General features: G+C 40.9%; 1 protein-coding gene across 9 annotated transcripts in view; it reads right to left on the bottom strand.

Moving 5' to 3' along the window:
• Positions 1 to 474: 474 nt before the first annotated feature.
• Positions 475 to 20,449, bottom strand: part of LOC132075972 (WASH complex subunit 2-like) — a 34,527-nt gene continuing 14,552 nt past the window's right edge. For 5 of the 9 annotated variants that reach the window (XM_059476772.1, XM_059476770.1, XM_059476776.1 and 2 more), the window contains 14 exons: positions 19,901 to 19,999; positions 18,863 to 18,979; positions 17,301 to 17,464; positions 16,755 to 16,866; positions 15,854 to 16,039; positions 14,649 to 14,831; positions 12,398 to 12,526; positions 12,092 to 12,187; positions 9,810 to 9,926; positions 8,150 to 8,212; positions 7,259 to 7,471; positions 4,917 to 5,519; positions 4,110 to 4,281; positions 475 to 958 (listed from right to left, as the gene is read on the bottom strand). In XM_059476772.1, coding sequence (XP_059332755.1) covers positions 822 to 958; positions 4,110 to 4,281; positions 4,917 to 5,519; positions 7,259 to 7,471; positions 8,150 to 8,212; positions 9,810 to 9,926; positions 12,092 to 12,187; positions 12,398 to 12,526; positions 14,649 to 14,831; positions 15,854 to 16,039; positions 16,755 to 16,866; positions 17,301 to 17,464; positions 18,863 to 18,979; positions 19,901 to 19,999 — 2,391 coding nt within the window. In that variant the 3' untranslated portion in view covers positions 475 to 821. The remainder of the gene's footprint in view (positions 959 to 4,109; positions 4,282 to 4,916; positions 5,520 to 7,258; positions 7,472 to 8,149; positions 8,213 to 9,809; positions 9,927 to 12,091; positions 12,188 to 12,397; positions 12,527 to 14,648; positions 14,832 to 15,853; positions 16,040 to 16,754; positions 16,867 to 17,300; positions 17,465 to 18,862; positions 18,980 to 19,900; positions 20,000 to 20,449) is intronic. The other 4 variants (XM_059476777.1, XM_059476773.1, XM_059476778.1 and 1 more) reach the window with 4 other exon arrangements.

The raw sequence follows: 20,449 nt of genomic DNA, 5'->3' as shown, positions 1-20,449 counted from the left end.
GCCTGGAAGTGACCAAGTGTGCTCTGGACAGATGGACTTTGTGAAAACACTTATTTGCAAAACTCTGGCAGCTCCATGCAAGTGAAAAATCTCATTTAATGGCCTACAGCTTGAACAGAAGACACTTAGGTTTCTGTTGTCTTCATGGACCGCTTGGTGCTCATTTGTAACATACTCTCCCTGGCAAAGCAGCATTAACTGTTGCTATTTTTACAACCCACATTAGCTGCCTATATGAAATACCTCATTAGAGCTGGTGTCAAGTCCTGCTCTGAGATTTCCTACTCCATCTGTAAGTCCTGCTCCATCTGTAAGAGAAGCTGTACCTGGTACTGAACGCAGCCTTACCCCCCCACTAGCTCAGTAGGTGGCAGCTGACCCAGACAAGGCACAGTAATGGTTTTGGTAGCATTCAAGTCATGATGCACGCATTCTAAGCAAGAAGTAAAGAGGAAAGTAAGACGTGCAGACAGATCAAGTTTAACAGACTGCATTTACTATTTATCAATTATTTTATCTATAGATCTGTTCAATAAAACAAACTATACTTTATATAATAGATTACTTCATTGCAGGTATTGCACAGGCTGTATACATCTCGGCACCATGGAAACATGATAGCAGGAGGTTACTGTATTTTTTAAAAAATATATAATTTAGCAGAATTAGACTAGCACAAGAGAATACTAACCATTTTAAATGGGTAATCTCTTTTAAATATCCACGTCCATCTCATTCCAGTTCTAGTGAATTAGAGAATCCAGAGTATTAGTACTGGACAGGGCTAAGGAAGGCTGCTTCTCTGCAACACATCCCCTTGACTACTGGCCTCCAAAGGCATTCAGCGGGTCATCAAATGTGCTCAGGATCTTGCTTTCAGATTTTGGTTCTGAGGCTGCTTGGGAAGATCTGGGTTTAGGAGTAGGTATCTTGACTTGGCTGCTAGAGAAGATATCATCTAAAGAGGGGAACAAAAAATAGATTTTAATGAGAAGTGACTATTAAACAGAAGCAACATTGTACACAAGAGACTCCATCACACAGCAGTGACTGCCAAGGACATTGTGTGATAAACAAATGCTTTCCTGCTACTTGCAATTCTGAATGCATTTGTAAGGACATATGTGGGAGCTGTTAAGATTTTTTTTTTCTTCTTAGTAGACAGCATAATACTTGTATTTTATAACATGTTCGGGTTCTCATAAGCATTTGTAAAGTACTAATAAATTAAAGCTCCACAATAAATTCTATCATGCAAGTGCCAGATAACATCCCTCTTTATCTAGAACATTAGTGTCTGAGGAACCTGAGAGATCCAAGAGCTGTGAGGTTGTTGCTAAAGAAAATCCAAAGAGAAAAAGATGGTGGTTGCTAGCAACTACTGTGGTGATATTCACTAACCATGAGTCTAGTGTACAGCACAGTAAGAACATAATATAAATCCCCTGAGAACAGACCATTGCTAAGATGCAAGGAGGCAGACAGCTATAACTGCTATCCTGATGAACATTCAAGCAGTCTGTACAGTTTTGAATCAAGGTCTTGAACCGCCTCCCTCAATACAAGCATATCTGTTGTGAATAACCAGGATCACAAAGTGGACAAATATCACACTTCCATTAAGGCAGAGGACAACAATATGTAGAAATTAAATCACCCAACACAGATAGCCTGTGTCAGCTGCAGAGCTCACAGTCCTGCTGTGGCTAGAACTGATTGTGTTCAGGACTGCTCTCATGAAAGAGATGAAGCTGCTACCATACACATGCTGAGGGGTTACCATGAGGTTTCCTGAGTGTACACAACAGTGTATCTTGTACTCTAAACTAAGAAATTTAGGATACTCAGATTATGCAGTCGGAGTATAAAACCAAAAAAATTACAAGCCTTAGATATGAGGATCATTAGTGATTCACAAGGCCAGTGTAAATAGCACATAACTGGTCTTGAATCCCTATGAAGAAAATATGGGTGTTATATAGAGGTTAATATAGCCACTGAGTCTAACTGGTCAGAACATGGCTCTAATAACAGCAAAGTTGTGGGTTTGATCCCCATATGGGCCATTCATTTAAGAGTCAGACTTGATGATCCTTGTGAGTCCCTTCCAACTCAGAATATTTTATGAATTACTAATCCAGAGTATAGAAACCCTCAGTATAGTATTTCAATCTTCAGCACGCAGCCTAATCTTGAGTAGAGGCCAAGCACAATGTGGTCTATCAAAAAGTGTTTCCCTGTCTCTTCTCACTACTTCCAATTCAGCATGTGTCTGCTACTGTGCTGATCATAGGGATTACACAGGAATAATCCAGGACCACATTTCAGCACAAGAGCAGTTTAGAAAGGCAGCAAAACAGAGTAATCCCCTACTGGCATCACTCCAAAGCAAGAAGCTATTCCATGGATTAGCTTTAGCAGAGGGGAAGTACAGAGACTGCCATAAGCTGTAGAGGTATCACTCCTATTTTTTTTATAAAGAGGCTTAAAGAATACAAACATTTTGCCCAGGGAAAACAGTATTTGTCAGAGTGCAAGAAAGCTCAGTGACCATTTTGAAGACAGGCAGAGGTGACATCAGCTATAAGGTGATTAAGGACTCTAGTGACTTAAAGGTGTGGTAGGATGAAAGAAAAGAGCCTGCAGCCTTCATCCCCTCTCAAACTGCAGCTGAAATTTACTGTTTCATTTGCAGCAGAAAGGTTCTCCTAAGACAAACACACACAGCTCTGTAAAAGTGCTACCACCATCACTTAAGCCAGCCCTTAACATGAAATGTAGGCAAGCACCAGTTCCACAATTCTACTGCAGAACACTCACATCTTCAGGCATCTCCCTGCACTCCTGTGGGTGTGGTGGAGCTCCATGGGCATTAAGGAGCTCATACCTATGGCTGTACCACTGAATAGTCACCACTCTACAGGAAGATGAAGTCCATCAGATGCAGGTACTTTAGGTGCAATAGGCATCAAGATCGGCTAGGCATCAAACACAAAGCTCTAGCACCAGAGTTGATGACAAAAGTGGAAGTACAAACAACAGGTTCTGTTGTGGCTAACTTTCAAGTGGGACTCTACAACTGTTTTTTTCAACATTCAGTTCAGATTTTTCTCTTGAATATTTGGAAGGGGTAACTGCTTGGCAATTTTTTTTTCACTTACTACAGACTACATGAAAAAATGTAAGTTATTAAAACAAGATTAAAAAAAAATTCATCCAATATGTATTTCAAATACCTTTCTAACAAACCTTTAAGTCTTATTTTTTATAACAATCAAGAACATTTTGAAATCTCAAGATGCTCATTCTCCAGCAAGTTTTCTAGCACATTTATAGACTTCAGCCATCAGGCTAGAGTGCTTAGCAGCAGTCCAAGTAGAACAGTGGTAAGTCAGATTCAATTTGAGTAAGTCAGAGGGAATGAAGACTTGACAAGAACCAAAGCTGGGGAAGAAATTTTGTCTTCGAAAAGAAATACATGCAATCTCAAAGAGCTATGAACATGAAGAGTCTGAGAACAGACAGAGCTGAGAATCACATTACTTTCAGTATCTCTGCTGATGGAGAAGAAAGGAGCATGCTTTGTGCATCATTTCACATTACTACTCACTGTTTTTTCAACAAATTTTATATAGCAAACATTTGGTTTCAGGTGTAGTATCTGTAAATTGTCCTGGGTACATGAATGTAAACAAAAGCTTATGGGCTCCAAGGTAGTTAACACAATAGTGAAGGTGGGACAGATAGAGATGATAGTTTGCTTGTAACACTGATTCATCTGAAAATGCAATACAAAAAGCTGTGCAAATTGAAATACGGAATCTGTCTCAGAGCCATAACGTGAGATGAGTCTCTTAGAAACTTCTCTGGACTAATTCCCTGCAGGAATTAAACTTTTTCTCAGAACAATTTTATACTCTCTCCTAAACTACTTTAATGCCATGCTAGCTCTACAAATCTAGAAAATTCTCATCCAAGATTAAAATCCAAAGATGACCAGAGATTTCAGAGAAGTTGAAAAGCAGAAGGTCCTAAAACATCTGAGATTAATGCAATTCAGGACAATAGTACAAGACTACTAGCAAGATTTTGCTTATGCATACACTTACCCATATCATCGTCAAATATGGATTTTTGTTCCACCTTCTTCTTGGTCTTCTTTTCTTTTGGTTTTGCAGTTAGATCCGCAAAAATATCAATGTTATCATCAAACAGGTTTGTCTCTGGCATCTCTTTAATTTTGGTCACTGGCTTAATTGCCTCAGTAGCAAATATATCATCCTTGAAGAAAAACAGAGAAAGATCTCATCAATCCACAACACACTTCAAGAGAATAGTCAAATTATCTGTACACAGCAGCTGAGATGTTTAGAAGGCTTGGGTTTCCTGGGCTTATCAGACAAAGGTTGAACTCAGCAATCTGAGAGGTCTTGCAATCTGTCAACCTAACTAGCAAGAAGTGTGAGACCCTTTTCCTCATGGGAGACTTGGCAAAAGTGCCTTAGTAGTGGATTGTACACAGGTCAAGTACAGCTCACAGAGGCCTGTATCAAGTGCCCAGCCCACCAATTTTATTCCTTTTTTTAAAGTGTTATTTAGTTGCTGGGAATTGAACAGACAGTTAATAAATAAGAACCAAATACCTTATTATTCTGAAAAAGGTATGCTGTCACAGCACATTCAGTGCATGCCAGCTCTGTGTTAACACTCCACCTTTTAAACTACTGGTGCTGCTAGTCAGGGGCTGAACAACCAAAGAGTTTCTATATCCCAGCAGTGGAGCAGGATTGAGAGTTTACTTCACTCCCTTATCCTGCACACCCCATCCTATTCAGCAGCCTCCATTAAGTCTAATTTAGAGGGGTCTACATATGAACCTGGGAAACAAAAAACAACGTGGCAGATTCAGACATTACCTCAAAGATATCTTGGGCAGTAGGGTCAACTGCTTGGTGGACAGCAGATTTTAACTCCTTTTTTCCAGTTTTTTGAGAGGTGAAGAGAGAATCTTCCTCTTCCTCCAAAAAAGGTATAGGGCTGCTTTTTGTTGAAGACTTTTGTTGTACAGGCTGGAAGAGATCATTGCTGTCCTGGTCACCCAGACCAGGCTTTTTCTCCCTGCCCTTTATGGGTTTGTTAGCCATACTGTCTGGCATTCCTTCCTTCAGCTTTGGTTGTGTAACTGGTCTGGATGTTGAGCTGCTTGCAAAAAGGTCTTCAGATTCAAACAGATCATCCCCATTTTCTGTGGATTCTGGAGGAAGGAGTTTGTTTGTCCCAGCAGACAAAACACTGCTGTGAGCTGGTAGTGACAAGCTAGAGAGAAAGCCATTTTCCTTGGACTCTGCTTCAGCAGCAAGAGGCTCCTTTATGCTCTCTACTGCTGACATCTGTTTTGGTAGAGAGAATTGTGGCTTTTTATTAGAGTCCATGTCCTCACTCACTTCAGCCTCTCGGGCAGCCAGACGCCGCGCCATTCTGCTCGGGGGTCTGCGCTTCCCTGGAACCCTGATCCTGGTCTGCAAGGAAGGAGAAAAGCAAAGCAGGTCATACATAAGGAAAAAGCCCCACAGGACATTCAAGCTTGGAGTAGTTAGGAGAAAGATTTAGAAATATAACCTAGGATTTCTGATTTGCTGCCCTTTCCACAGCGATGGAACTGGTGTACAAAAGCAATAGCACTTGCAAATAGAGTCACAACAGGTCAGCAAGCCACTCTAGCCCCTTGGCTTTAGGTAATACCTTAGTCAGCCTGTTACCTTGCTAATCTAGGGGCTTTTACAGTGCAGTTCAAGCCATGACTAATTGTATTTTCCATGCAATTTCATTTTATGTATAGCCTGTTGCAGTTAATTGCCGCTTTTAAGGAAGCCCCCTGCAAGTTTCCATTACAGCCTCTCCCCTATCCCACATGGACAGGAGTATTTACATGGGTAGGAAATAGATCACTACAACTTCTTCCCTTTTGTTAACTGCTTCATGCACTGTTCTTTGAAAGGGCAGAATGCTGGGCAGGTTGCTTTGTTCCAGCCGTTGGGAAAAAAGTGCATTTGACTGGATATATTTACACTCAAAGTTGAAAGGCTGAAGAAGCAATGTTATGCCAAAATTACAGCATCTAACCTGAGTCACAAAGCACATTCACTCTATAGTTACCAAGATGCTTCTTCTCAGATTACTTATGTAAAAAACATGCATCATCACTACACTAAAAATCAGCATTCATAGTTGATAATATGCAGCTACAGGCAGTCTATTCTTTGCAGGCCTATCTATTTAAAAGTATCATAATAGAGAGCTTTGTCTGTTGGAACACACTGCTATTGGAAACAACTATGCCTACATAGTAATGCACCAGGCTGATGTACAAGCTTCAAACCCGGTCACTAAGGGGTCATGTCAGCCCTGGTTGTTGGTGGCTGCTGTATCTTTCCAAGTCATCTCTGCTACTCATCTAGTAATGAACAGCCTCATCAGCATCAGAGGAAGAAAGAATCAAAGTTAAAATCTTAAGTTATCTTACTCAAACTGCTGCTGTCAGGAAACGCCAGACTTATAAAATCATAGGCACCTAGATGAAATCTTAACTACATGGCTGACACTTCCATTTTTTAAAAGAACAACTAAGTCTCTAATTAGAATATGCCTTTTGCAGTCCATAAAGTAGAAAGTATGAGTGAAAAACAAGTGAGTCAGGAGGCAGAGATTTGCCACATCAAAAGCTGTAACACTTCATTTTGTTTTCCTTTGTGTGAAAACAAAAGTTTTCCTTGAAAAAGAGGTAAGACTTACAGTTCAGGACAGTATGACATTTTTATCCACAGAGGAGTTAAAAGTCACCCTACAGCAGTGATGTGTTCTGGATAGCTTGTGAAAGCAGCTGCCTGTAACCTGTTTTATAGTTAGCCTAGCAAGATGTCTTTTAAATATTTTTTTGGGTTGGTGTCTCCTGGGATGGGACAAGGTGTTATGCTAACATACCTTCAACCAACAGGGAAATCCAGTATTTGGAAAAGGTACTCATGTACTTCAAAAGGCACCAGGTATATGCATAAGCCCCTCACTGAGCTAAGTATAGGTGCTAAGCTAGACTTTCTCTTCAGTGATCCACGGAAGTGAGAAGGGATTAGATTTTCACAGTCCCATTTAGATTCAGATAAACCACACTGTTAGCAGAACTTGCACACCAAAACAAACTCCTGCACGAGGACAGACTGTTTATAAACCCCCTTCCTCTTATCCTAAATACCAAGGTTACCTTATTGGCGTTGTGCAAGGTGTCTGCTTGCATGGGCTGATCAAAGCTTACACCCATCTCTTCATTGCTTCCTGTGGCAGAGAAGGTTTCGCTGTTCTGCACCTCCTTGGGCTCATGTAATGGAGTGTCCAGCACTGGTAAGGGGGACTTGAGATTGGAAACCTTAGGCATTGCACCAGGTAGTAAGGCTGAAGGGTTAATAGCTAAGTTAGCCTACAAAACAGGGACAACAAAAACATACACACAGAGAGAGAGCACATTACTACTGCTCCAGAGCAGGCATTGCCCCAGAGAAGCAGCAAGAACTAGTGTATCTCCAAGTTCTACTTCTAAAGTACCTGGCTTTTCTCAGACCTAAAAACTTCTGTGTCTCCCACAAGCTCAGTCTCACTAAAATTGTGGAGTGGTCAACACTATTATTCTGTGTAAGAGCTTCAGGAACAGCAGGGTCAAGTTATGTCAGACCAAACACCTACGTAGATCAATATTCTGTCTGAGGAGACAATGATTCTGACTTTGAATGGTACTGTGACATAGACAGTTATTCGTCATTTTGTGTCAGAAGAGGGACATAACCATAGTCCCCCCCTAAGAGTCTCTAAACCTACTTAATAGTGCTAAGAACAATAGCAGTTCAAAGTGGAGCCCACCCTCTGCCCCCCCAGCATGAGTAAATAGTGCTGCTTAGAGTCAGGACTGAAACAGGAGGAAATAATATTAAACATGCGATACAGAAAAAGCAATCAAAAATATGCCATCTGAAAAAAAAAAATAATGTTGCAAGAATAAGGTAAGGAAGCAATAAGATTTTGGTTCAGGGAAAGCTATCAGTGAGGCAAGGAAGATTTTCTTTTTTATTTTGAAAGTTAAAGTGCCAGTAAAGTTAATTACTTGTAGCTTTCCAATCCGAGATGAAGGCTCTTTGGTTTTAATGGGAACAGGACCTGTAGATTTCTGCACAAAATTACATTGGATTAAACAAGTTGACAAGTTGTTATCAACCAACCATAGTTTTCATTTTAATACATGTATAGAAAGTAGCTAATTGCTTACCAATTTTTTCTGAAGATACCTTGTTATCATAACATTCTACCATTAGAGCTACAGTCACAAAGTTTTCAGCTTCAGCTTCCCACATGCAATGGCCCCATCTTCATTACATTTCATTCACCCATCCTTCTACCCAATATTACACTTTGCCATGGTAACTGAACAGCATCCATCTTCTCCAGGTCACTGCCATCACTAGGACAGTTAGGACAGCTGCCCTCAGGCAGGACAGCTACCTTCTCTCTCCTTGCTTATTCTGTCCCCTGGTGATATGAAGCCATATTGCCAGGCAATGATCTAACTTTTATCTTTGTGACTGGCTGTAACAGGGCTACAGACTTCAATGAAGCCCACATGGAAGCCAAGAGAGCTTCAAAATTGTTCCACTCAGACTTCAAAAAAAACCAGCTTCAGAGAAGTGAGTGTTCCTCTAAAAAAACCCAGGCCAGTAGTGCTAGAAAGAAGACTAGGCTACAGGAGCAGCTGTTTGGTCTGAAGACATGGGCCAATTCTAGGACTCAAGGAATGAATCAGATCATCTAAGGTGCACTTCCCATGGCTTGCTCTCCACAAGGAGTCTGCATGGTTCTGTGAGTTAGGTAATAGTGCTGTTAGTATGACTGGGCAGTCAGAGCTCCTTCAGCTATGTTGAAGTAACTGAGACTTTGCAAGAGTTACAACACTAGCTTGAAGGGCTTGAGAGCATGACAGAGGAATCCTAGCATCTGAGGAGACTGTTCTCTACTTAACTGCATGTGGTGTTCAGCTTAACCTCAGACAGGCTGAAACCATTCCTAAGCTGGCTGTAGCTAAAGTAGCTACAAAAAACGGGAAGATGAGCGTGGTTTTAAACTTCAAGGAACACTTTACAAAAAGGGAAGACATGCTAATTACTAACCCTACAGGTGTGCTCTGTGTTCTTCAGCCCAGGGGAAAAAAAGAAACTCTCACTCCCTACAACAAAAAGTTAATCTTGTACACATGAAAATCCATCAAGCAGCTCTGGTGAGACACAGACCAGAACTCTGGTCCAGATCACCTCTCCCAGAGACTCTTGATTCTGCAAGATTAAGGACAGGTGTCTTGTTTATTCACCAAAGAGACTCCAAGATAGGAGTCTCAGCTGACACAGATTTGTGCTGCATGCCCTGATTTCCTTTCTGAGAAAGGCTGCCTTTAAAGACCACACTCACACCAACAGACACTGGCACTTCAGAGAAGAAGAAACAACTAATCTTCAGTACCTAGGGTGTAGCTCTTCACTGTCATTTCACTTTTTGAAGTGAAATGTGCATGTACAATGAATAAAACATCAATAAAATTTAAACTTCTTGCTACTAACAATGCACCTGGTGATAAGCTGAGCAGTTTGGTCACACACTGCTGCCTGGCAGCCAGTGAATCCAGGCATTACTTTTCATCTTTCCAAGACAATTAAAACAGGATTTTACATCTCCTTTTTCTTTGCATGCTGTTCAAGACACAAGATTTAAGTACTTGCCTCTGTAGTTGCTGCCTTCAGAGTCTCATCTTGCTTGGCACTTAAAGCATTTTCTAAGTTACTGCTCACTGAGGAAGGGCCAACACTGGTCTGAAGAGTTTTCTTCTCGGCCATTTTCTGAAAGCATTATGGGCACAAGTCAACATGAAAGAGGTAAAAGGCATGCTGTGCAGATCCAAAAAAAACCAAACCCAAAACCCCAAAAGAACACAAGCAAAAATCTTGCTTTTAACTGAACAGAAAACTGGTCACATCTTTTGATCCTGCTATGCATAGTTGTATTTGGTTTGCATGGCCAGGTTTTGGTAGCGGTGGTGGGGAGCTACAGGGGTGGATTTTGTGAGAAACTGGTAGAAGCTTTTTCCATATCTAGCAGTGCCAATCCCTGGTGGCTCCAAAGATGGATGTGCTGCTGGCCTAGGCTGAGCCAATCAGGAACAGTGGTAACCCCTCCATTATAACATACTTAAGAAAAAAAAAAGTTATTGCACAGATGTAATTGCAGCCAGAAAAGAGTGGGATGAGAACACGGGAGAGGAACCGCCCTGGAGACACCAAGGTCAGTGCAGAAGGAGGGAGAGAAGGTGCTCCAGGCACTGGAGCTGAGATTCCCCTGCAGCCTGTGGTGCAGACCATGGTGAGGCAGCTGTGCCCCTGTAGCCCATGGAGATCCACATGGGTGCAGAAATTCACTCACAGCCTGTGGAGGAGACCCAGCCAGAGTAGGTGGGTACCTCAGAGGAGGCTGGGAACCCAAAGGAGGTCTGGGTCCTGGCAGGGACCTGCAGAACTGTGGGAGAGGAGCCCACACTGGAGCAGGTTTCCTGATAGGACTTGTGACCCTGTGGGGGACCCAGGTTGGGCCAGGCTATGCCCAAAGGACTGCACCCCATGAAAGGGTGACCCCATGGGATGGATTTAGGCTGGGAAAGTTCATGGAGAACTGTCTCCTGTGGGAAGGACCCCATGCTGGACCAGGGGAAGGACTCCCCTCTCTGAGCAGTGGCAGAAACAAGGTGTGATGAGCTCACCTAAACTTCCATTTCCCATCTCCCTGCACAGGGGGGATAGGAGGTAGAGCTGGGAAAGAGAGACAGGTGGGAGAAAGGTGTTTTTAAGGTCTTATCTTACTTCTTATTATTCCACTCTGATTTTGATAGAAATAAATTCAATTAATATCTCTAATTCAAATCTGTTTTGCCTGTGTAAGTATTTTGTGCATGATCTCTCCCAGTCCTTATCTCAACTCATTTATATAAAATATATAACTTTGTTACATTTTCTCTCCCCTGTTCAGCTGCAGAGGGGAGTGAGGGGCTTTGTGAGTGTCTGGCATCTTGCCAAGGTCAGCTGACTACAACAATAGGCATTGATTTATGGCTCTGCAAAGCAAGGGCCTTCCATTCCTCCATTCCTTTAGTCTACCTCAACCTTTGCTGTCTGTGCTAACAATTAATAATGAGAGTTTCAATAAACTCTCAAATGCATACATATTTCCTCATGAACAAAACAGCAGAGAAAATAAAAGCACAATGCTAGCTAAGGAATTGTGCTATTTTTATATTTTATGGAGCAACCAGGCTCCATATATAGTCTACCAAGCACTAATTACTTAAGACTACTCTGTCCAGAGTCCTCAAAGAAATAGTTTTCAGGAACTATTGTCAGTTTTCTAGCCTAACTTCCAGCTATAGACATGAATATAGACTAAAGTAAAAGTTAGTTTCAATTTAATTAAGATAACTGTATTTAGAAGTAGCAGTTTAAAATGTATGTTAGGACTTTGACCTCAGATCACCAGTAACACAGTCTAGCTCATTACTGCACCTACTCGCCCTTTAAAAGCAATTGGGTGACCATGAGGATTTTAACACTGCATCATTACCTGAGATCAAACCAACCTGCAGAAACTTGAATTACACAACTCTCAGAGCACAGCTCATCAGTCATGCATAAAGTACACGGAAGTAATATCAGCAAGTTAAGCAATTAAGCAAAACAAACTCTACTACTCTGATTTCTGCTCAGGTGTGCTGTCTTACACCTAAGCCAGTCCCAGGTGTACATAAAAGGAAACAGAAACCAATTATTTCATCCCAGCTTTGAGAGACCCAAGGCATCTGTTTGCTCCCTATGTCTTCAGGGTCACAATGACCTTGTTCTCTCAAAAAGATTTGAAAAGTCACTTAATTTCTTGTGGGTATACAAATGGAGAAAATCCCTTCCCTACACTTCTTTCCCATCTCTTTTATTTATGCCATTTACAATAGAGAAACAGGTACCGGAATGTTTGTTTTAGCAGTACTGAAGAGATCATCCTCATCATCATCCCCAAACAGCCCTCCTCCAGGTGACGGCTTCAGGATACGGTTTGCAGACTAAAGAAACACAGGACAAAGAAAAGGTGTGTCACAGACCCAAAGCTCATCCCTTTCAGCCCATGATGCCCGAATATAACTGACATTAGGATTTGGCCCTCCCTGGAAATCAGTGACCTGTAAGCTGTGTCCAAACAAGGAACATCAGTACACTGAACACTCCAAAGACTGTTTTTAAACAGGAGGTTCAGAGGAGGGCTTTGAACTCACCATTGACTTCTTGGGGCTGGCAAAGAGGTCAACATCTGGGTCATTGTCCTTCTGAAGTTTGTGACTGAAGAGAAGCTCTTCATCTTGAAAGACCCCAGTGCTTTTGGGCCCAGTACTTTTCTCAGAAGCCTGGAAGGAGGGGAAGGTCCACACAGTGAGAAAATCGCTCTGTGAGGAGGTTATTTGCCTCATGATAAGGCAGGTTACAATTCCCTGAGGCTACACTACAGCCCTGTACTGGTAACAAAAATACAACTTTAACTGCTGGTTGTTTTATTTTGACCAAATTTGCAAAACTTACAATGTAAATATTTGTATTTACAGTTCAATGTAATGAGAAGCCATTCACCACAATATCTGTGTCTGCTGATCTAAGATCCAGCTGCTACTATTTACTTTAAAGCTCCCTTCAAAAGGAAAACAAAAACTTTTCAGTATGTTATCACAACTGTACAGTAAGGTTTATATTCCAGTAAGACTTTTATGTCTCAAAAATTTCAGTTAAGGATGCAGGACATAGTAGCGAAAGGAAGAGAATCTCTTGGTTATCTTCCTAAGTGATATTTTCAAAGAAGAATAAAAAAATAGACTTTTTTTTAACAAAAGGCCAGTAAAGCTATTATTGTTGCTAGACTCCCCGTTCTTCTCCTGTGCAAGCAAGCAAACACCCACATGGAGGAACAGAACATCCTGCCTTTGGCAAGAACTTGTACTTTCAAATTTGCTGCTGTGGGGAAGATTGCAGTTACCCACATCACCCTGTAAGTCCTCCATTACCTGGCAAAGGTAATGAGTATCAGCTCCAGCACCAAAACCAATGCCTGTGTATGACCGTGGTCACTGCAGGCACCCAGGTGCAAAGGCAAAGCCCCACTCAAATGTCCAGGTAAAGGCCCATATCTGGGTTTTACCACTCATTTGTCCCTATTAAAACAACTCAAATTAAAGGATGCCTCTTCAGAGCACGACTGGCTGTCCAATACTATGACATCAGACAAAATCCAGGCAGCAAGAGTGGTCTTATAGGAGTAAAGCCTGATTCTACCCATTCCTATTTAATTCTCCATGAACTCCAAGGGGCTGCCTAAATTTAATTTCCAGTACACCACTTTTCATCCACACAATCTCTCCTATGATTTTTACTACTGCAATTTCTTTATTACATTCTCAGTCTCTCTCTGCCCCAGCTTTAATTTCGTATCAAAAGCCAGGTGACATTTTTAGAGCACTAGAACTACTGTTTATGCCCAGATATGTGAAAACCTAATGCAAATCTAGAATTATCCACACACAAGTTGAAATAAGCCAGAAAAGCACCTTTCAGATTTGCCTATCAAAAAGGTTAAATTCATAAATTACTGTTCTGATTTTTGCACTTCAGCACCTTAATCACTTTGTGACTATTATATGCTGAAAGATGAGAACTTTGAAGGAAAGATTTGAATAGATTTCTATTTTTCCAAATTCATAAGACAGGTGAGACTTCTTTCAATCATCTCCCAGTGTGCTCCCCACAAAAAACCAAACACAGTATTCATTCACAAGTGATAAACAAGGGCCCAAGCTTAACAATCCATTTTAACTCAGAAGCTGCTCTAAACTGATTTTTCTACAACAGTCATCTATTTCATTAAGTTCCAAGGGCTTCTGAGTAAAGTGTACATAGCTTTTAGGACTGGCTGCTTACTTTACATGGTCACACTAAGATGACAAAACCTTGTGGTACACTGTGGTATATAGTATATAACTTGTCACCCTACTTTAAACTTACAGAAAAAATTTCAGTACATTTGCATCAAGCAGAAACAAGAATATTGCCATGGATTCAAGGATATTGCTGCTGAAAATTCCAAGTGCACCTCTTGATGGTACACACTATAGCAGAAAAGCCAGGCTAATAATATGGTTGCTGGAAGCTTTTTAAAAAAATGAATACACATACCTCAAAAACAGAAGAAAACATAAGATTAAGGTAATTATTGTTGAACCTAAGTCTGAAGGCATATACCAAGCAAGCAAACTGTGACAATGTTAAAAAAAAAGGGGGAGATAAACCATAAGGCTTAAAACTCCACATTATTTTACTTCCTAGTGCATTTGACCTTGAGGAGTAACTGAAGAGTCAGTTCTGCAAAGCAAAAATCAAGTAGCTGCACTGAAACATCTATATAGAAATGTAAACAAAAGCTTGCCTAGAAAAGCAGAGATGGAAATACCATTTCTCAGTGTTCAAGAACATCCTTACACTCACCACATCAACTCCTTTCTGTGCATTTTTTATGCCATCATCATCTTCCAGTCTCTCCTCTTCTTCCTCCTCAAATAAGCTTAACACTTTCTTAGCTTGGCTTTTCACATCTTTCTCCAGAGCTGGTGGTGATGTTGCAAACAAATCTGAATTGTCAGCTGGCTCTGAAGGTATTACTGTAAAAGGCTCCACCAAAGGAAAACAAAAGTAACATATCAGCCTGTTATTTATTTCTGGTTTGCCCAGAAACCCTGCTAAGCTTTCTTGGTTGAATACCACCAGTGGTCAGAGTTCTGCAATCATTACCAAGCAGGCACCTGTATTCAACTAATTTTTCCCAAGCAGACAGAAAATCAATATGCAGCTTACCAAGAGACAGTTGATAAAGAACATACCTTTCAGCTCTGAAAGGAAGACAAATTTCCTCCTGTACCCTACCCCATGGCACTACTGATAAGCAGCTTCCTGTGTAAGGCTTTTTCCTCATCTCTATGTCAGGCTGCATGTGCACCACAAGACTGCACTAATCAGCTTTACCACTATCCCTGAGTTACCTAGCTCATACCACTTGGGATACTTCAGAGTGAACAGCACTACCAGAAGCTTAAATGTGCTCAGGAAAAGTGTGAAGAGCAAGAACTGCAAGGGAAATTCATCAGCTGGTAATTCCTCAACAATCACTCACTAAGACTATGCCCAAGATCAGTTCTGCTGAAGCCTCTGCAAAAATACACTCAATACTCATCAATACTGTTCTGTAACAGTATTGCCCAGCAGAAATTCACAATCCTGAAGGCCACAATAACATTCATCACTTTATAAATCACCACTCATTATGGTGAAATAAAGTTATTGAGCTTGAAGAAAAATCTATACATTAATATAGGCTATGTTTTAAAGGAAAGCTTTGTTCATGTAAATGAAGATTACCCAACCCACTCTGGAGGGAAAATGGAAGCAGATTCTGCCTACCTCCTTCTCCACCAAAAAACTCAATCCCTCTCAAGCACATCAGTTAAGAAACAACTTTTAAATGTCATTTAATCAATTTGCTGTTTGGCTGACAAGTGATTTTTCTAAATGGAGACAAAGGAACTTTTTCCTCCAATCCAGGAAAATAATTCCGTGCCAGAGCAGCACTACTTGATTGTGGTTTTTTTTAACTGAATCTTTACCAAACTTCAGATTAATGTAAGAAAATCCCTCACTTTTTCCTTTATTTGCTGCCCTGCAACATCTGTTCCTTGAGGCACAGGAGCTGGTCCAGGCTTTTTTGAATACCACAATGTATCTTCTACCTGGTTAGATGTCACTGTTTCATCTGGCAGATCTTCCTTTTCCTCCTTTTCTTCTTCATTAAAGGTAGGTGGTGTGTGAGCTGGTTTTATTTTCTCCTGCAAAATCAGGAGAATGTTGGTGACACAGAATTGGTGGTTATACATAAAATGTGTATGTTGCTGTGGGATAGCAGAGTCTCAGTTTGCCTACTGCAGAGGTCTAGGACACTGGCAACATGCTTGACTTCTCTTACTTTCCTCCCATGGGACATTCTGGTTTGCAACTTTTAACTTCCAGTACTATGAGTTTTTGAATCTGGCTGAAGAGTGCCAGGAAGCACATGTACATGAATCCCTACTACAGATACAGCTCTACTAATCCCTTGCATCTCATACTCTCAGTTCCAAAGCACAGCCAGGCTAAGCTTGTAAGACAGAGGATGGCAGGAGTCCACAACAGGGAGGGTCAGTAAGAAGCCTGTTTACACATGTCAATCATCTTGAGATGAAAGGGTAACCCTGGCTACTGAGTCAGCAGTAATCTGTTTGTTCCTTTTAGTGTTATTTAATGTTGAGAGCTTTCAGGACATCCTTAGGAAGGGCTTTCAGCATAAACCAAACAAATTTAGGGTAAGTGGTCAAGAAAATATTGAAGTCTCCATTAGGCTAATAGCAGTATGAGTGTACATGTAAGAGTTCAGTCTTCCCTGTTCCCAATTTGCTAGTTACCATTGTGTGAAATGAGTTAGACTTATATTCAGTACCTAACAACTATGATAGACTGTAAAATGACTGAGTGTTCCATGTTAGTTTTAAAAGAATGGGGAGTTACCACTGCAACCTTGGCAGCTGAAGGGAGTAGCACTGATTGGGAGCTGAAGAGTGATTCTCCATTAATATCATCATCTTCAAATAACAATGATGGCTTCTGTGGCTTTCTTTGGCTGCAGTGAGAGGGAAGAAAGTGGAAAATTCAGTGGCCATGCACCGCATCTGTTTAAAAGCATCACTTAGGACCATCATTTGCAGCAAGTGTTCCCAGATATAGCACTTGGCTTCCTCACTGTCCCAATAATTCTAACACACTCTTTCTTGTCTACAAAGCTTTCTGCAGCAGTAGAAATAAAAAAAGGTCAAGAGGATTTTATATCACTGGCATAGAAATGGAAAGGCCAGTTCAGTGGTGGCAAGGAGAATGACCCACCAGAGCTACAAAAGAGCCCAGCACTGCCCCTTCCTACTCACACACCCCTGCTTCCTCCTCAGCAACAGTACCAGGAACCAACACTTGCAATATGCCTGGGTCCATCTGGTTTTGGAAGGGCTGCTGGGCTGTTCTGAATAAATGCCTCCCCACTCCCCTCCCAAGGACTGTCACCTCTCTTTAGTGATTGCAAATAAATCCTCCTCATCTTCTTCCTCAAAGAGACTTGTTGTCTTCACATCTTTAGCCTGACTGACAGTGCTTGCTGGTTTTGCAGGATCTTCTTTTCGGCCATCCTCAGAAGGAGGCTTAGCTGGCTTGGAGACATTCCAATGTTCCTTAAAAAGAAGGAACAAGTTTTCTTTTGTCTTGGTCAAAGCCACTTTGCAATCTTCTTTATAAGGAACACTTTGTCATCTTGGCAGTCCTTTCATCTCTCTACTAGTTGATTTAGCTGCCTGCATTTTAGCCACTGCAATGTGACATTGCTCAGGCTTTGCAAAGGGCCTGGTCACCTTCTGGTACACAATATTAATCCAGCAAAATAGAGTACACACATTTTGTTACAGCTGCTCTTGACAACTGAGGTCAGTGTCAACTGCAGTGTCACAAGAGTAGGGCCACTCCGTACAACCTCACTGGAGCCACTTAAATATTTAGCAAGTTTGATGTATGGGAAAACACAAGAAAAAAGAGAAAAACTCCACCACATATACACCCAAGACACCTTTAGTAGAGTGCTCAATGCTGCACTTACTTCCTTCACAGCAGTTCTCCCCCAGGCACCCACCTCCTCCCACATCTACCACTTATTCAAGCCTACACACTAAACAAGGTACTTCTGCTTGTTTGCTTTGCTATTCCCAGCATTTCAAGTGGTTTTCCCCAGTTTCTCACCTTTGTTTGATCTCTTTGTGAAAGGGATTACAGGCATGACAAAGTTTGAACTTGGCTTATTCTACATTAATATAAAAATGCATCTAAAGATATTACTGTTGCCTACTAAACAAGCAATTTAGGACAAGTAATAAAGTCTATACAACAGAGTAATTTTGAGAGGTAGGAGGACTAAGAAGAGTCTGGATCCTATTCATATGAACTAATTCAGAGGTTTCCAGAAAAGTTTTTAATTTTTAAGTTTTTAATTTACTTTAGTGTCCCTGGCTTTCATTTAAGATGGAGGACAATACCTAGCCCATCCCTAGAAGAGGGCTGCTCTATGGAAAGCCTAATTATTTATGTATCATTTTCCCATCCCTAGATTTAAAAAAGCAAAACATCCAAACAAAGAAAAAATCCACCAACATTTAAGCAAATAAAAATTCCAATAAACAAAACCACATACAAAAGAAACTCACATCAAAACAAAGAAAACCTCAACACACATCTATCTAGAACTGCTAAACTTTCCTTATAGAATTTAAAGCAATAAGAACAAACTAATTTTTCCCTTTTAGTGTTTTTAAGTCAGATTTGTTGGCAACAGTCTTCATTTGCTATAAAATCTTCTATAAATTACATTGAAAATACTGATTTTCTCTTCCACATGACTTCTGTTTCCTAGATCCTGTGAAAATTTGGATCAAGGATCAGCCTCCTTAGCTGCAAACAAGTCACGGGATTGGGGCAGGCATGGCATGTGGACACAGCGGAGTTGGTCTGTGGTTCCCTTCTCAAAAGTTTTATAAAGCATAAAGCCCAGTAACTATTTTCAACCAAATCTCACTCCTCAGTACCTCCTCATCACTGCTGAACAATAAGCTGGAAGCTTTCTTGAGAGACCCTGACTGTTTTGCTCTTGCTTCTGGGTTCTTTTCCTGGTCCTTCTTGGCAGGTCCCACACCAAAGAGATCCTTAAAACAAAATAAAATATAGTATAAAAAAATCAAAAGCCAAAGCCACAATTAAAAGCTCATTGAGAAATCATCAGCACATAAGATACTGTTGCCATTCACTTCTCATGTAAGTAGGATACAGAAATGGTGTTTTTTGAAGATAAATTCAAGTTTAACACCATATTCTGGTACAAGGAATTCTACATATACTGCATTTGATAGACCAGAAGCCTGTTAGCACATAGCCTGGTTCTGGCTCACAGATTCTCCACCACAAGATGTGACCGGCAGCCAAAAACCACCACTCAGCAATTCTGTAGCACAGCAGCCAACATAATGGGGCACTGTCTCTAACATGTATAATGAAATGGAGAATGAATCTGAAGACAGGCATTAAGTGAGCTGAACAATTACCACTGGGTAAAAAGATTAAAAAAGCACACCTTAATTCAATTTTTTTAAGGTTTCTTGCACAAACTTGTGCTCTGACCTCTGTTTCCATACTAGCAGTCACGATTCTTACACACTGAAGAGAAAAAAAGGAATTCAACAGCCATGACAAGAGAAGCAAGAAGTCATCTGTGTGACAGATACCAGAGGTTTAGGATAAAACAGCTTCTTGAAGCTCATATTTGTTCTACTGCTCAGTGTTCTCTAGTCCTATCAATCAGAGGGATAATATCCTTCATGTTTAGATCCAGAGATGAAATGCACTGACTGCAAACTACTTAAAAGACCTCAAGAACTTGCAGGACTTCCCACTCCCACTCTTCTCCACAGTACTGTCCACATGCTCACAACTGCTGCACAATGCCAGAGCAATTTAGTGCTCCATTTGCAAGGCCAGTGTTGTAAATTTCTCAATACTTCCTGCTGCATTTGCAACAGCCAGTGCAGGTGGGTTTCCCCACACAGGCAGTATCAGGAAGTGGTACTTACCTCTTCATCATCATCAAACAAGGAAAGTGGAGCTTTTGTCATGGACTTGCTGGTGGGGAGAGCTTTGGACTTCACAGCTTTACTTGATGAAAACAAATCCTGTGCAAACCAAACCAAAGAAATGTCACTTTGCAAAGCAAGGCCATACGTTTAAGAACTCTAAAGGGGACATTCGTGTTTTTCCTCCTGAAAAAAGATGTTTAGAATGTCTATGAAGTAGTGGATGCCTTATCTGATGTACCAATCACTTCCAACTGCACAGGAATTTTCCTCATCTTTGCTGGTTAATTGCAAGCTGAAAGCCAAAATGAAACATATGCAGTCTTTAATGATTCTTACTCTTAATTTGCTGCTCCTTCCTGTCTTCAGGCTTTTAATTTATGCCTGTGTGTACCACTAATGTTTAACTCCCTGAAGACAGGGAAAACAATCAGCTTTCACTCCTGGAGCAAGAAGGAACTTTCAGAACAGCTGGGAGTACGTACATGGATGTCAGATATCCCAATCCTACAAAATGCATAAATAGTCCCCAGATGCAAATGGACTGAA

This window comes from Ammospiza nelsoni, chromosome 8 (assembly GCF_027579445.1).
Source record: "Ammospiza nelsoni isolate bAmmNel1 chromosome 8, bAmmNel1.pri, whole genome shotgun sequence".
Taxonomy (NCBI): domain Eukaryota; kingdom Metazoa; phylum Chordata; class Aves; order Passeriformes; family Passerellidae; genus Ammospiza; species Ammospiza nelsoni.
The sequence above is the reverse complement of the archived record's forward strand: the minus strand, read 5'-3'. Positions and strand labels throughout refer to the sequence as shown.